The sequence below is a fragment of the Sylvia atricapilla genome, chromosome 10 (genome assembly GCF_009819655.1).
Source record: "Sylvia atricapilla isolate bSylAtr1 chromosome 10, bSylAtr1.pri, whole genome shotgun sequence".
NCBI classification, from domain to species: domain Eukaryota; kingdom Metazoa; phylum Chordata; class Aves; order Passeriformes; family Sylviidae; genus Sylvia; species Sylvia atricapilla.
In genome coordinates, this window is record NC_089149.1 from 19,796,536 (window position 1) to 19,810,596 (window position 14,061).

At 43.2% G+C, this 14,061-nt stretch overlaps 1 protein-coding gene and 1 long non-coding RNA gene across 2 annotated transcripts in view; one reads left to right on the forward strand and one right to left on the reverse strand.

The window, feature by feature from the left end:
• SLC25A36 (solute carrier family 25 member 36) overlaps positions 1-10,429 on the reverse strand; it is a 30,337-nt gene extending 19,908 nt beyond the window's left edge. The window contains exons 1-2 of the mRNA XM_066326243.1: positions 10,167-10,429; positions 1,324-1,494 (exon numbers count right to left, since the gene is read on the reverse strand). Coding sequence (XP_066182340.1) covers positions 1,324-1,494; positions 10,167-10,207 — 212 coding nt within the window. The 5' untranslated portion in view covers positions 10,208-10,429. The remainder of the gene's footprint in view (positions 1-1,323; positions 1,495-10,166) is intronic.
• Positions 10,430-10,853: 424 nt separating this feature from the next.
• LOC136365795 (uncharacterized) lies at positions 10,854-13,391 on the forward strand. Its single transcript, XR_010744412.1, has 2 exons — positions 10,854-11,109; positions 13,312-13,391. It is a non-coding gene; the product is annotated as an uncharacterized lncRNA (long non-coding RNA).
• The last annotated feature ends 670 nt before the right edge of the window (positions 13,392-14,061 follow it).

Below are 14,061 nucleotides of genomic sequence, written 5' to 3' on the forward strand. Positions count from 1 at the left end.
AGATAAACAGCAGCTGTAAGAGGGCAATTGTTAAAGACAAACTAACAAAACAAACAAGCCCCACCAATAAAGCTCATCATGGGCTCCCTCTACCTCAGTCTGAATATGCCTCCTGGGAATACCAAGTTATTTTCAGTTTTAGGGATGCATTTAAAGCATAGCAGAGAAGCATAACGAAATCACATCTATTCAATCTGGTATTCACTAATACACATTTCTAAAAGGAAAGTAAATTCATAACCAAACATTCAGAAAAGCTGAAGCATTCTACTTCAGAGAAGTAGAAGTCACTAGGTCAAGCAGATCTCCTTGCTGGTCACCAGCCTTTCCTTCCCACATACCTGTTCCAAACATGTTCACCCATCAGAGCCTCATGAAAAGCCTCTGAACCCAAACTTTTGTAAGAATGATCTTTCATTCAAGGAGCTATTTGGGTACAACCTCCATTTAAGCAAATTCTATCCTCTAACCAGATGAAGTTTAAACCCTACACTTCATCTACCAGAAGAGGCTCTCTACATAATTAGTTGAGAATAGAAAACACAAGTGATCAAGACTCAACCAACTTTCTAATGCAAGAAGCAGTGGCAGGTCCTTCCTGTAGGAAATCTCCCCTCATCCCCAAATACTGAAGGTACCTCTCCTCCCCTTAACTGGCTGGCTTGGGTCCCTCAGGGTAAAGTGAACCCTTCCTGGCCCCATGCAAGCAGTTTAACTGCAGCCTTACAACTTTCCTGCTGGCTCCTGAACTACACAAGCACTGCAAACAGGAGGGGAAAGGCAGCCCCCATTCAGTGAGGCACCACACAAACATCTCAGATCACTGCAAAAACTGGTCTTAGCTATTTCTTAATAGCTCTAAAAGAAGGTTTCGAGTCATATGACCACTAGAAGATACTCAAAGGCAAAAAACTGTATGGATGGTGAAAGTTGAAAGGACTAAGAAACTGAATTAATTTTAACTGCCTCCATATTCAGTAACTTCTATGATTTGGACACAAAACAGTTAAATAGAGTCTTAGACCAACTCCTCTTCAGGATGAAAATAGGAGTCTGGCACTTCAGTGTCAACTGTTGCCAGTGAATTTTGGGGAGGCAGTTTCAAGCTTGGAGCTGCACAAGATATACATGTTCTGGCTATTTCAGCATACAAGCTCAAGCATGAAGGACATGCAAAAAATTAGAAACACAGTTAAAAGACAAAATATGGAAAGTCATCTCCTGGTAGAATCATGACAGACATAAGTGTCTGAATCTTTTATATAGATTTTCACCTCTTCCCTCCCCAAAATGAGCCCAAACCCTTGTGCCAGCTACACTCACTTCAGACAGTGGAGAGGTCCAGGAGAAACTCTGGTTACTCGGTTGACAGTAGCACCATTCACAGTGTTGAGATGAACTTCAGAGATATAGAGAGTCACAGAGGAGGACTGCAGGCGTGTTTTTACAACTTCCAGTGGACATGTCAGAATTGCACCAACAGTACCTCCACATCTGCAAAGGTAAACAGGACCATCAAGTTTTTAACTGAAAACAAACTGGAGGATACATTCACATGGAATGGACATTACAGTCAACACAGTCCTACCGCAAGAAGTGAAGAACCAATGGGAGCATGTGTGACAATGACAGTTACTTGCCCTTGAAGGCAAGCCAAGTTAGTCTGCAAACCTCACAACTTGAGGTGAAAATTTAAACAGAAAAAATGCAGTGAAGGTGCATAGTACATGCTGTTCAAATCGGTTCTGGAAAGTAGCTCAGTAGCTTAAATGTTTAACTTTTTTAGTAAATTTTACCTTTTCTTTTTTTTTTTAATGATTAGTGCACACCTGACCACAAAAAAGGTGCCAAAAATCCTTAAGAGCAGAAAAGATTTATGCACTATGCACACAGGACTACATGCAGAAGCTGCTAAAATCCGTGGAGTTGCAATTTAATAATATCTTCAAAAGCTTGACTGTATTTTGGTCATTGTACCATGAAAGCAGCGATTGACCAAGTGCTCCCCAAGCTCTGCCCCCTTCAGCAAGGCAGACCAGGTACTGCACAGTAGAACCTGCAAAGCCAGAAGAGCTCATGTGGCTGACCAGGTGAAGACTTGCTGGGTTTGCTCCAGTCTCTCATTCCTGAGAGCTAACCAAGGCAAGCCATGCACAGCTTGTGCTGACAGCAGCTCCTGCTGTTGTGCTCAACCACAGTGCAGCCAGGAACACACCGCCCTGGATGGCTCTGCTCAGAGCCTTCGTCAGAACTCAGTTATTAAGATCTACATTCCTAGCTGTGCAACTATAGCCTTGGAGGGAAAAAACAGCAAATCCACAAATTCTGAGCTCCAAGACAGTCTCCTGAGCCTTTTCAGAGACCAGGACTCTTATTGCTAAACAACCTTCAGATTGCTTCAGATTGAACCTTCCTCAAACTGTGGCCAGGACGAGAACTCCTTTACAAAACAAACAAAAAAAATTCAACCCAAAGAAGCAAATCTAGATTCCAATTCAAGTATTAATGCTAACTATAGCTCAGTTTGAAATCCACTAACATAAAAATACAATTTGCACTGAAGTCAAAGGGTCCACATTTGCTTGCTCTAATAAATCTATGTAACAACATTTACGTAACTAGAAGAGGTGCTTGATGAACTGACATGACAGTTATCAGCTATTTTTTTTCCTAACACAAGAAGCTCAAACACGCCCAAACCCTTTAACAAGCCTGTTCAAGTCTCTTTAAAATGTTTTCCAAAATGAAAAGGAGAGCTCAGTCCAAATTAGGAGTAATAGCTACGACTCAAGATATTGTATAAATTTTCATAGGAGTAGTCTGATCACTTTCTTCTACCACACAGAACACCAAAAATACAGCACTGCATCCTACAAACCTCATGTGTTTCTATGAAGCGAACTGAGAGTAGAGCTGCAGAAGTTTGATGTTCACTTAACACTCCATTTAAACCCTGTGACCTAGAAGTATCCTATTACTAAGCCTAAAGGCATCCTGCCCGTCCCTAGCTCCAACATTAGACTGAAGTCTATTCTCTTTCAAGGTTTAAATGAGGAAAGATATCGAGTTTCTTTGCCAGTCTGGAACAAAGTGTCATCACAGGATGGTGAAAGACAGTCTTTCAGTGTGTGCTGCACACATGCAGTTACAGTCTGACACAGACATTAGAGCAGCCTGCTCTGAATGAGCGATTCACTTGCTTCTAACAGTAAGTTACAAATAGACTTCTTTTAAAATTAAGAGCTGCAGAAAGAGAGTAGATGTGCTAATATTTATTTTAGTCAGGGTTGGAAGCAGTAAGAGCCTGTAAGGTGAAGGTTCAAGACATGAACAGCACGTGAGAAGCACAGGTACATCAGCTCACAAAACAATGTGACATGAAGCTACTGAAGCTCTAAAGCTCTGAGACAGACAGAGTTGTCTGAAGTTCAAAACAAACCCCAGTCCATGGTAACATGCCTGTGCAGGCAATGAAGGAAGTTGGCTTTACACTTGACTTCCTTTCCTACAACCCTTCTGTTCTCCTTGAGCTTACTCTCTTGAAAGCTTTTCTGCATTTGATTTTGGACCGGTTACACAAGAACTTGTTCTCAAGCAGCAGCAATCACAAGAGAAAGCAGAAGATTTGATTTATATTAATGAGATAAATGCTATGGAAGTAGGGAAGAAATGACGACAAAAAAACGAGTCCTGCATTCTTGAGCAGGGTTTGGAGTTTGGAGCTCTTAATTGCCCCCATCACCCACTACACTGGAGCAGAAAATTTTCCTAAAGTTGAAGATTAACACTGACCTGGAGCTCATGCCCTGCACGCTCCCCTGCACCACACCCAAATCACAAGGGATGCCTGATGCAGCAGTTCTGGCAGACATTCAGGGTCGATGGGTCAGAACCCTTCACTCAGCAGTGGATTACTGGGGAAGGGGGCTAATACACAGTTAACTCTGTGCTTGCTGGTTTTGTCTACAACAGGCAGTGGTCAGTGACACCAGCAGATATAACAGCAGCCAGCACCACGTTCACATGCATCCTAAATAAGCAGCAGATTCACCTACCTCCCTTAAGAGCCTTTTCCTGCACCACATTCTGCCATTCAAGTAATTTCAAATAATCAGCACCCTTGGAAGTTTCCTGCTGTTGTGTCTATTTGGTTGGGCTTTTCTTAAACAATTCAAGATGTCCCATTGAACCTAAGAATATTTTTAGTGTTTTCCACTACGTATTGATAGTTTAAATTAAGCTTCTTCTGTCCCCCATCTTCAAAATGTCAAATTTCTTCTTACATATGAACAAAGCCCTTAAGTTTTACAGTGCTGTGTGGTTCTGTGAGTCTTGGCAAAATCCCCAATTTCTACTTCTGCCAAAGTAACACGCCACTTTCCCAGCCCTCAAGAAGCCCCATATAATAGAGACAACATCTGAAACTGAAGGAGTGAAAGAAATGTCTTAATATGTTAAGGAGCCAGAACTTTCTCAATGGTCACAAGATCCACTGAGTTTGAATTAAACTATTAAAGGCATAATCCAGTAACTACCCTGACTTGTCTACTTCACTTGACCTTTAAGATAAACACCTCCAGGCTTGACAAAAATACGTTTACGAAAAATTGTCAAGAAACAGAGCTTGTGGGTAAACAAAGAAGAGAAACAATCCAAAAATATGCACTCAGTATAAATAAACAACTTCTAAGAAGCATAGCAGCTGTTCTGTTACAGCATCAATGACAGTGTATTTTAGTTAGATATGTATTTCCAGCCTTGCTTATTTTACACACTACTGGGAATACCAACAGAGACAGCTACGTTTTTGTGCTGAGTCCCAGCGGGTCATTAACAGCCAGCCACCAGCTCCAGCCTACAACAAGTGCTCTATAAATTGCCAGCAGATTGCTGCCACCTTTCTTGCTCCCCTCCTCACTGGTTCAAATTAAAGAGAATACTTTCAGTTTGTGCTTTAACACAAACTAGGAACAAGGAACAGTTCAGAAAAACATTTTTTAACAGTTTGAAAAACATGAGTTATCCTCTCCATAAGGCAGGTGGGATTCTGTAATCTACTTCAGAAATTTCTACTACCTAAAACCACTTTGAGCTTGAGTTTTTTCAGTCAGGCATGCACCAGGCCCCAAGGAGTGAGACTTGTAGGAACATTTACTAATGTGTAACTTTTTCTCCAGGATTAGATGAATTTCACCTGTTAGAGTAAGTAGGTGAACAAACACACTCCTGCTGACACAGTGTAAATGAACTGAAGACTGGCAAGAGCTGAGACACTCCTGTGTCTGAACGCTTACTGCAGTTCCCAGAGAATGCTATTCAGAAGACCACTTGCTCATCTTATCTACCCTAAATATGATATCTGCCTCTAATGAATGTTTACTGCTTCAGCCTTCTTCAGCTTTACCACGTGAGTATCTAAAGCTTGCAAAGCTGACTTTCAGCAGAAACAACCTGATCATAAAACGGTATGAAAATCCACCAGTAGGCCCCAAGTAATTTGAAGGGGAGAAAAGCAGAGATCAGTAGGTAAATCCACAAAAATAAACAAATTGGTTAAAAAAGGAAGACTACAATCTCACTACTATTAATACAGCCAAATTAGAGAATTAGAATTTCAACTCGAGCCTTCTTGTACAATGTAAGAGACATCACATTCAGTGAAACAAAATATATGGACTTGTAAGTAACAAGAGAAAGTTCTCTTATTGCAAGGTTAAGTTATCTGCTAAGGAGTCACTGCCTTTGTCTAGAGCAGCTAAGTATCTTGTACTGGTACATTTCAGCCCTACAAGTACCAACAGAGACAGCTCCAGGACGGATGAGGGTCTCAAATTCAGCCACTACACTGTCTAGAAATGTTCTAAAGCAGACTGATATTCCAAATGCCCATGTAGGCTGACTTCAAACAAAAACTGTCAGTGCACATTTTTTTTAATTCCTTGAGATAATGATAGATTTTATGAAAACAAAAGCCACTGCTGCCTAGAGCTAGTTTCAGATTCACCTTTAACAGTATTTGTAACCACAGCCTCAAAGACTTAAAGATAAACCTTGACCCTGTTATCTTGGGTCTACATTAATTCATGCATTTTACCAGATACTTATCTTTACTGTATGAAAGTGAAAGTTCCATGCAAACACTGGCTGTCAAAAGAAACAGCAAGTAAACTGAGCTCAATATTCTGTAAAAAAAAGAGTATCCAAGCCACTTGCAAACAGAACACCTTTTTATCTCTTCATCAGTTACTGCAAAATCAGGTGCCAAGTCTATCAGCAGTTTCATGGAGATGCTTTACAAGCAGAGTAACTTTCACGTCAACAGCCTTGCAGCTTTGGATATTACGTGTACAGTATCAGTCTTCAGAGAATATAGAAGGGCTTTACCAAGCACAGCTTTCAGAAACAGCATTCATTAATCCTCATAATTCTCAGGTTTTGCTGGTGTAATACTGTTCAACTTGAGTACCAGCAGCCACAAACCCTCAATCACTTCACTCACTGATTACTTTTCTTTGCTGAAACTTAGGAAGAGTAGGTTAAGCTCACATCCATAAGCTACAAATGCTAATCAAACTTGCCATGTCTAATGAACGGTACAAAAATAAAATCCTCCGATGTGCTGCCACATAGAAACTTACAAGTGAAAACAGGAAAAACACCACCCAGGGATCAAGCATCACTGGGTTCCATTATCCAAAACAAACATCAACATGAACAGCGTAGCTCCTATTAGGAGCCAGGGTAAATCAATATTTACAGTAACATTTCTATTAAGTAAAAACAGCTCAAAGCATCTAGAAAGAAACACGAGAAAAATACCAGTGGCACAGTTTCTCAAGTACTGACAGCAATTTTAATGCAATTTACTAACCCCATGGAGCAAACCACAAGCTTTAAACAAACACTGTCTTATTTCACATAGAAGCGTATCTGAATATAAAAATAGCCTCGTTTGGAGAGAAAGGCATTAGCCTCCTTCTCACTTGTTCTGAAATATATCTAGGGTTATGCCATGAATGTATTTTAGGGCAGAAAGGAGCTGAGTGCTTGGCAACTCAGTTATGGCTCAAGTGGCTGTTTCCTGAAAGGGCATTAACAAGCCCCCATCATCACAGTAGCTGCTGTGCATTATTAACAATCTTCTGAAATCAGAAAAGCCCAAGGGTCTCTTACCTTTAATTCAGACATTTCACCAGTGTCTGATCTTGCTGAGAATTCAAACACATTAAGTACATCTTTTGCATCTTAACTGTTTTAGCCACTGTAGGGACTTGCTAAGAACCTCTGTCAGAGTGATTACAATTACAGACCAATTTGAGACAGTTTTATAATCAAGAAAAATAAAGAAGCTCCTCCCTATATTTCCTCACACATTAAATTAGAAAACAGTCAAATTTCTGCAAGAAACACCAAGAGTTAAGAAAAGAAACCTGAGACTATCCAATGGTGAACTCAAAAAAGCAGCTGTCCACCTCCTAACCCAAATCTCTCCTTTTGCTGAGGAAACAAGACTCATTCAGGTTCACAGCTCTGAGTGGAAGTTTATATGATACAAAATTACTGTCAAAAGCTTTCTGGAAATGGAGAGCAAGTCATGAAAACCTGAACACTATTTTTGTAGCTAACACCTGAATTTGCACTGTATGGTTGCAAGCATCCAAAATATACTAATCTTCCCTATAAAGCAAAACATTAAGGTTTTCTACTACATTTTAAAAGAGTCTTACAACTAAAAAAGCAACCATAACTTACTACTTGAACTAAAAATGTTAATCTACATCCCACATTTCAATCACATGACATTTTAATTTAAGAATGAAGAATGTTCAACTGCATGCTTGGTTTAGAATAAAAGCACCTGAGTTTATACCACCAACATAATGTCTACAGTGACAACAGTTGCTATTTGACGAAGTGGGGGGAAAAGAGAAGATATACAAAAAAAACCCATTTAGCAGCTACAGAGAAATCCCAGGACAGCCTCACTTATGTTACTAAACCAGCAATGCCATCTGTCAAAGTTTCATTGCAGAAAGCAGGAACTGAAGAATGAACTTGAACAGTTAAAAAAAAAAAAAAAAAAAAAAAAAGGCAGCACCAGCAGATAGAGATAATCATGTTGTTTCCATAGAGGCTCTGGTGCAACTTAAAGGCAAACAAAACTACAGAGCTTCCTTCCTCTAAGTTTCACTGAAGACTGAAGATCGCTCAGGTGATCTGTGGTGCACCATGCTTGCAAAGTCAGGAGATGACCCCAAAACACTCTTCTGCTGCAAAACGTGACCAAACACACAGTGTTAGCTAGGCTGAACTAAGGTTACAGGAACCATGTGGCTCACACTCAGCCTTTTCCTCACAGCATAACCCTTGACCGAGCTGGCCAGCACTTACCCATCGACCAGACTGCTCTGTAATAAATAGGAATGAGCAAGCTGAGCTGAGCCATCTTCAGCTGGTCTCAGGTTCCATGTTTATAAACCTGTTTCTGACATAACACAATTCTGCTCAGTAATCTTCCCTGTGCAGAGCTATCAACCAAAGGGCTACAGACAGGCACCATCCACTGAATCCTTAGGGCTGGAAGGGACCTCTGGAGATCATGTCTGATGTCCCTGCCAAGGTAGGTCACCTGGAGCAGGTAACACAGGAACACGTCCAGGTGGGTTTGGAACGTCTCCGGAGAAGGAAACCCCCACAGCCTCCCTGGGCAGCCTATTCTGCCACCCTCAGTATAAAGAAGTTCTTCCTCATGTTGAGGTGAAACTTGTGTTTTAGTTTATGGCCATTGTCTTGTCGCTACACACCACTGAAGAAAGTCTGGCACCATCCTCTTGGCACTTCTTTGAGATATTCATATGCATCAATGAGATTCCCCTCTCAGTCTTTTCTCCAGATGAGACCTGAAAACAGGCTCCCCCAGATTATTCTCATAACACAGACGCTCCAGACTCCTCTTCATATTTGCAGCCCTCTACTGAATCCTCTCCAGCAGCTCCTGATGTTTCTTGAGCTCCTTTTATTGCTTTTCTGAATGCTTACAAGGATGCAAAGTCTGAAGAAAACAGTACACACTACTAAATCTTGGGCCTCCTCTGCATAACCACTCTCCTCTTAAACAGGGTGCAAGAAATCAAGGGAATGAAAAAACCCCCATAGGTTCTAGAGCAGGTGTACAACACTTCAATGTGTGCCTTACACAGAGAAAGTACTGACAGGTATCCAAGTCACTCACACTTTCTCAGAATGAACACACTATTTTCCCACCTCAAACACCTTACTCCAGAAGCAGCAAGCTCATTTTTGTCACTGAGGAGCAAGGGGAAATCACAGCTTCAAGCTCCCTCATGGGAGGCACGTTGTGTCCTCTCACTTCTGTACAGTCGTGCTCACTACCCAAATACACTATTACAAATCAAGCCCATCGGGGCCCCCAGCCTTCCCTTTTAGGCTGGGGGAACAACCAGAGGCTTCAAAAATACAGCCCATACATCTTGAAACTTCATCAATAGCTGTGAGGATAAAAAACTACCTCGAACCTAACTCAGGCTACATTTCTATTTCTAGGTACATTCTTCCCTCCCCTTTCTTCTGCCTTTGTGGCTGGAGAGCTGCGGGACGGTGCCCAGTCCCACAGGGAAGCACAGCACACGGCGCAGCGTTAAAACGCACCGCACGGATACAGCGGTCCTTGGACAGCGGCGTGACCGGCGGGGCACTCCCAGCCCGACAAGCCGACAGTCCCGGCAGGCTCTCCGTGCACGGTGGGCCCTGCGTGCTTCTCCAGGAAAACGCCAGATACGGGCCAAGGCCGGGAAGGGCGAGCAGAGAGAGCGGACTGGTTTTCCGGGAAGCCTCCACCCCCGCCTCCCCAGGGGCCCGCGTTCCACCCGCGGCACAACGCAACGCTCGGGCCCGACGGCCCCGGAAGGGCCTCAGGGCACGGGGCGGGGAGCAGAGCGCGGCCCCTCGCTCCTCCCCGCAGCCCCCCGGGCACAGAGGAGCGGGCAGCCCCCACAGCCATACCGACACGGCCCAGGCAGCCGCTCCGGGCCGCCGCCGCCCCCGGGCACAGGCCAGCCAGCGGCGGGCACAGGAGCGAGGCCGGACCCGCAGCCCAGGGCAGAGAACAGGACAAGCGCAGCAGCAGCTCTCGGGGCTTCACCTACCCGCCGGCAAAGAGATGCACCAGGGTGTCTCTTTGGCTCATCCTCGTCGCCTGCACCCGGGCGGGAGGAAAGAGGTGGCGGGCGCTTCCGCCCCACACTCACGGCGCCGCTCCTGGCGGGACTCAGTATATATAGGGCGGGCCGGCTCCGCCTCCCGCTGCCGGCGGGGCTCCGCAGGCACACGGGCCGCGGCTTCCTGCGAGGGGAGGCCCGGGCCGGACACGCCCCTCGCCGCGGCCGCTGCGGCTCCGAAAGTGCGCGGCTGTGAATGTGCGTAAATGAATATGCGATCGCCCACCGCAAACAAAGGCTGCTATTGGCTGCGGCGGCGTGACGTCAGCAGAGGCGCAGGGCCCGCCTCGTGAATACGCAACGAACCTTCTCGTCCCCAGTTAAACAGAGGCCGCCATTGGCTGGGGCGCCTGACGTCACGCGCGCGGGGCCTCCAGTGTGGGCCCGGGCTGGGCGGGGCCTGTGTGAGGCGGGGCCTGTGTGAGGCGGGGCCTGTGTGAGGCGGGGCCTGTGTGAGGCGGGGCCTGTGTGAGGCGGGGCCTGTGTGAGGCGGGGCCTGTGTGAGGCGGGGCCTGTGTGAGGCGGGGCCTGTGTGAGGCGGGGCCTGTGTGAGGCGGGGCCTGTGTGAGGCGGGGCCTGTGTGAGGCGGTGTCGCGCGCGGCCGCTGTGGCGGGCCCTGTCCCGGGGCCTGTCCCTGGGGTTCCAGAACTGCCGGGACACTATGCTCTTCCTGCGCTCTGGGGTCACCCCTACTGAGCAGGGAGGTGGGACAGATGCCCTGCTGTGGTCCCTTCCAACTTGACCCCTTCTTTTGCCCCCGCAGCTGCTGGGCCTGGGAAGGTCACAACCAGCAAGTGCAGACAACGTGGGGAAAAGGGTATGGAAAACAATCCCAGTGCCCTCAGCACTCCCAAACAGCGGCATTAGTAAGGTGTGTGGCCTTAGTAACCTAAGTGGCCTTCGGTTTTATTTCCTCTTATTCTTGAATTCTGCGTCGTCCCCTCAGCTACTGAAGCAATCCATCTCCCCAAAGAAGCGCCCAAACGCTGCTTGGGTGTTACTGAAAGGAATATCCTGGCTCACTGAGTGGCTTTCATCTTGGTTTTCCTCAAAAACTTAGGAATAAGTGGTGACTATATAATTTAGATAAAAGTTACAATGTGCTTTTATAGCATGAGTTATATCAATATAACCTAAAGCATGACTTTCTATAAACCAATATAACCTGATGCCTGTATACCTGAATCACAACTTTTTATACATTGTAATGGCTAACATATGGTTAACTAGTTGCTTAATGCTGAATAGACAAAAGAAGAAGAAAAAGCTCACCAGGGGGATAGCTTTAGAGATAGATAAGCATAGTATTAATGAGAAATTGGCAAATGTAAAGCAAATTAGCCACAAAACAAAGAATTTAGGCTGGTTAAGACCAGACAGGCCAAGGAACACCGTACATGCTGCAAAGACAAGGTAGAAAAGTTTGGATGTGAAGAAGCCTTGGAAGCCTTCATCAAAGACCCCCAATGACCCATGAATTGGGGAGGTGCAAGCACAGTGCAAAAGAACTATTTATAACCATGAGACCATACAATAAAAATTAGTTCCAGTGCGTATGTGATGATGTAGTAGTGACATAGTGACACTGAGCAATACTTACTGTACAAATACACCACAGCACTTGACAAGGGTGGCTGGGCTAGGTGGAGATATCCTCCTCACCACTGACACTGCAATAAATAAATACCTGCCCTATAGACATCAGTCTATGGGGATTTATTTCCAGCCTATCTTTTGAGCATCATAAATAAGGCTAAACAGGAAAACACTTATCATGTAAAATTATCATCAGGGTTAATATTTTAAAAATGCAAGTACCTAAAGGCAAATACATGACTTGCTAAAATCTTCACGAATGTCCACAAAAAAAACCCAACAAAAAACCAATAACAACAAAAAAACCCCCACAAAAATATGAGCATATATTTAATAATAGCAGAACAATTTTTAGTAAAACAGGACTGCATTTTCAAAGTTATTTCTTAAATGAGAAATGCTCCTCTGAGCAAGTGAGCTCATGTGGAAGACAAGTTGGAAATGCAATGTGAGATTTTGAAAGTGTGGTGGGAGTTAACGAGGAGCTTGGGTGTGAGAAGGCTTGGACAAGTGTGAGATGTGGGAGAAAGTTGTAATGTGGAGCTGAGACAAGTAAAAGTAGGACAATGATTTTGCAGCTGGGATTCTGCATTGCCACTTGACACAGCATGTAGTTGAAACTAGTGAATGGATGAGGAATAGTTGTCCCAAAATAGAAAGACATGCAAGACATTACAAGCCAGTAATATATGTGCATGACACATATTCAATGTAATATTTAAAAGTGAGAAAGGATCATGTGCTGCTTTGCACAAGATTTCATCTGGAAAAGAGTAAATATATTCAGATAATTAAGACAGATACATTATTTTGAAAGTATTGGAACACTCTAACAGTGATTTTATTAAGTGCTACATGAAGGATGGTCATATGCCAAATACATCTGTGAGGTCATGGGTCCAATTGTTTTCAAATTCGTTCAGGAGCTTAAGAGAGAACAGAAGATGGGTTTTCTGCAGGCCATGTGATTCCATCCAGCAAGCACATGTCCCAGTAAACTCCAGAGAGGATTCAATACCAGGCACAAGCTCTGCTTTATTCTGTCTCGATATAGATGAATTCCTAATCTGGGAGTTTCTAACCTCATCTGGTGTGCATGGCTTCCACTATGACAAATGAAAAAATGTAATGTGATTATTTTCATAAATAGTTATTTAATAACTAGAATAGGTAGAGCTATTGAAACATTTTGTTTATGTAACTTGATGCTTTATAATTTTTTTAAGTATATCTTTTAATAGAAATTTTAGATATTCCATTGAAATGTTTAAGGGGCTTGAACTGAAATATTTTCAGTTTTTATTAGGAGTCTGAAGGACTTTGATTGAAAATAATTTTGCAGTTTTTCTTGAGAGCTGACTTTGACTTTCTTTGACTAGCTGGCTCCTTGCTTGGCTGGGCTTTCTGGCTGAACTGCACATCCTGTAATATTTGATGGTATGGATTCTTAGAGTGTATTTTCCTTTTCATCCATCAGGGTAAGTGTGGAGGGAAGATACCACGTGGGATCACACCTCAGAGTGCAGAACATAAATAAAAGCATCCAAATTGCATGAAGTCCCATTTTCAAAAGATCTTTTTAACATTCTGTTTTTTCCTATACTTTTATTGCGAAAACCCGAGTAACTCTCCTACCTAATATTCTGTATTTTTTACCTCTTGATTCCTTAGAAATAAGAATTTAAAATAGAATTTGTTTGGATGGGATTTGGGCTCAGTTTTCCTATTCTACTTGGTGTAACTAACGGTGTAATAGAACTCAACAAAGATGTCATAAGGAGAAAACATAACAAAAAAATTGAAGACTTTGTTTCAGTTTTTTTGTAACTTTTCCTCAAGATACACATAGCACGTGCAGAACTTTTCCTCATGTAGTCTTGGAACAGAACAAATCCTTTCTTAAATTTAATCATTGCCTTTCTGTGTAAAAAAGAGCAACAGGATACATTAGAATACCTAACACAGCTGTTTTTTTCCTGCTCCTTTATAGCAGTCTAAGGTGGGAGAATAGATTCTTCCCATGAGGCAGAATCTCTGCTGCCTTTTTTCAACTGGGTTGCCAAAAAATACACTTGTCTTTCTCTTCAGAACTACAGAGTTGAATTTGCATCCTCCTTAGTATGGTTATGATGATCCTCTATTTTTCTACTATTTATATGACCACATTACACAAGTTTAAAAAATACAGGAAATGGGACTCTAACTCCCCATCTAAAACATGGATTTT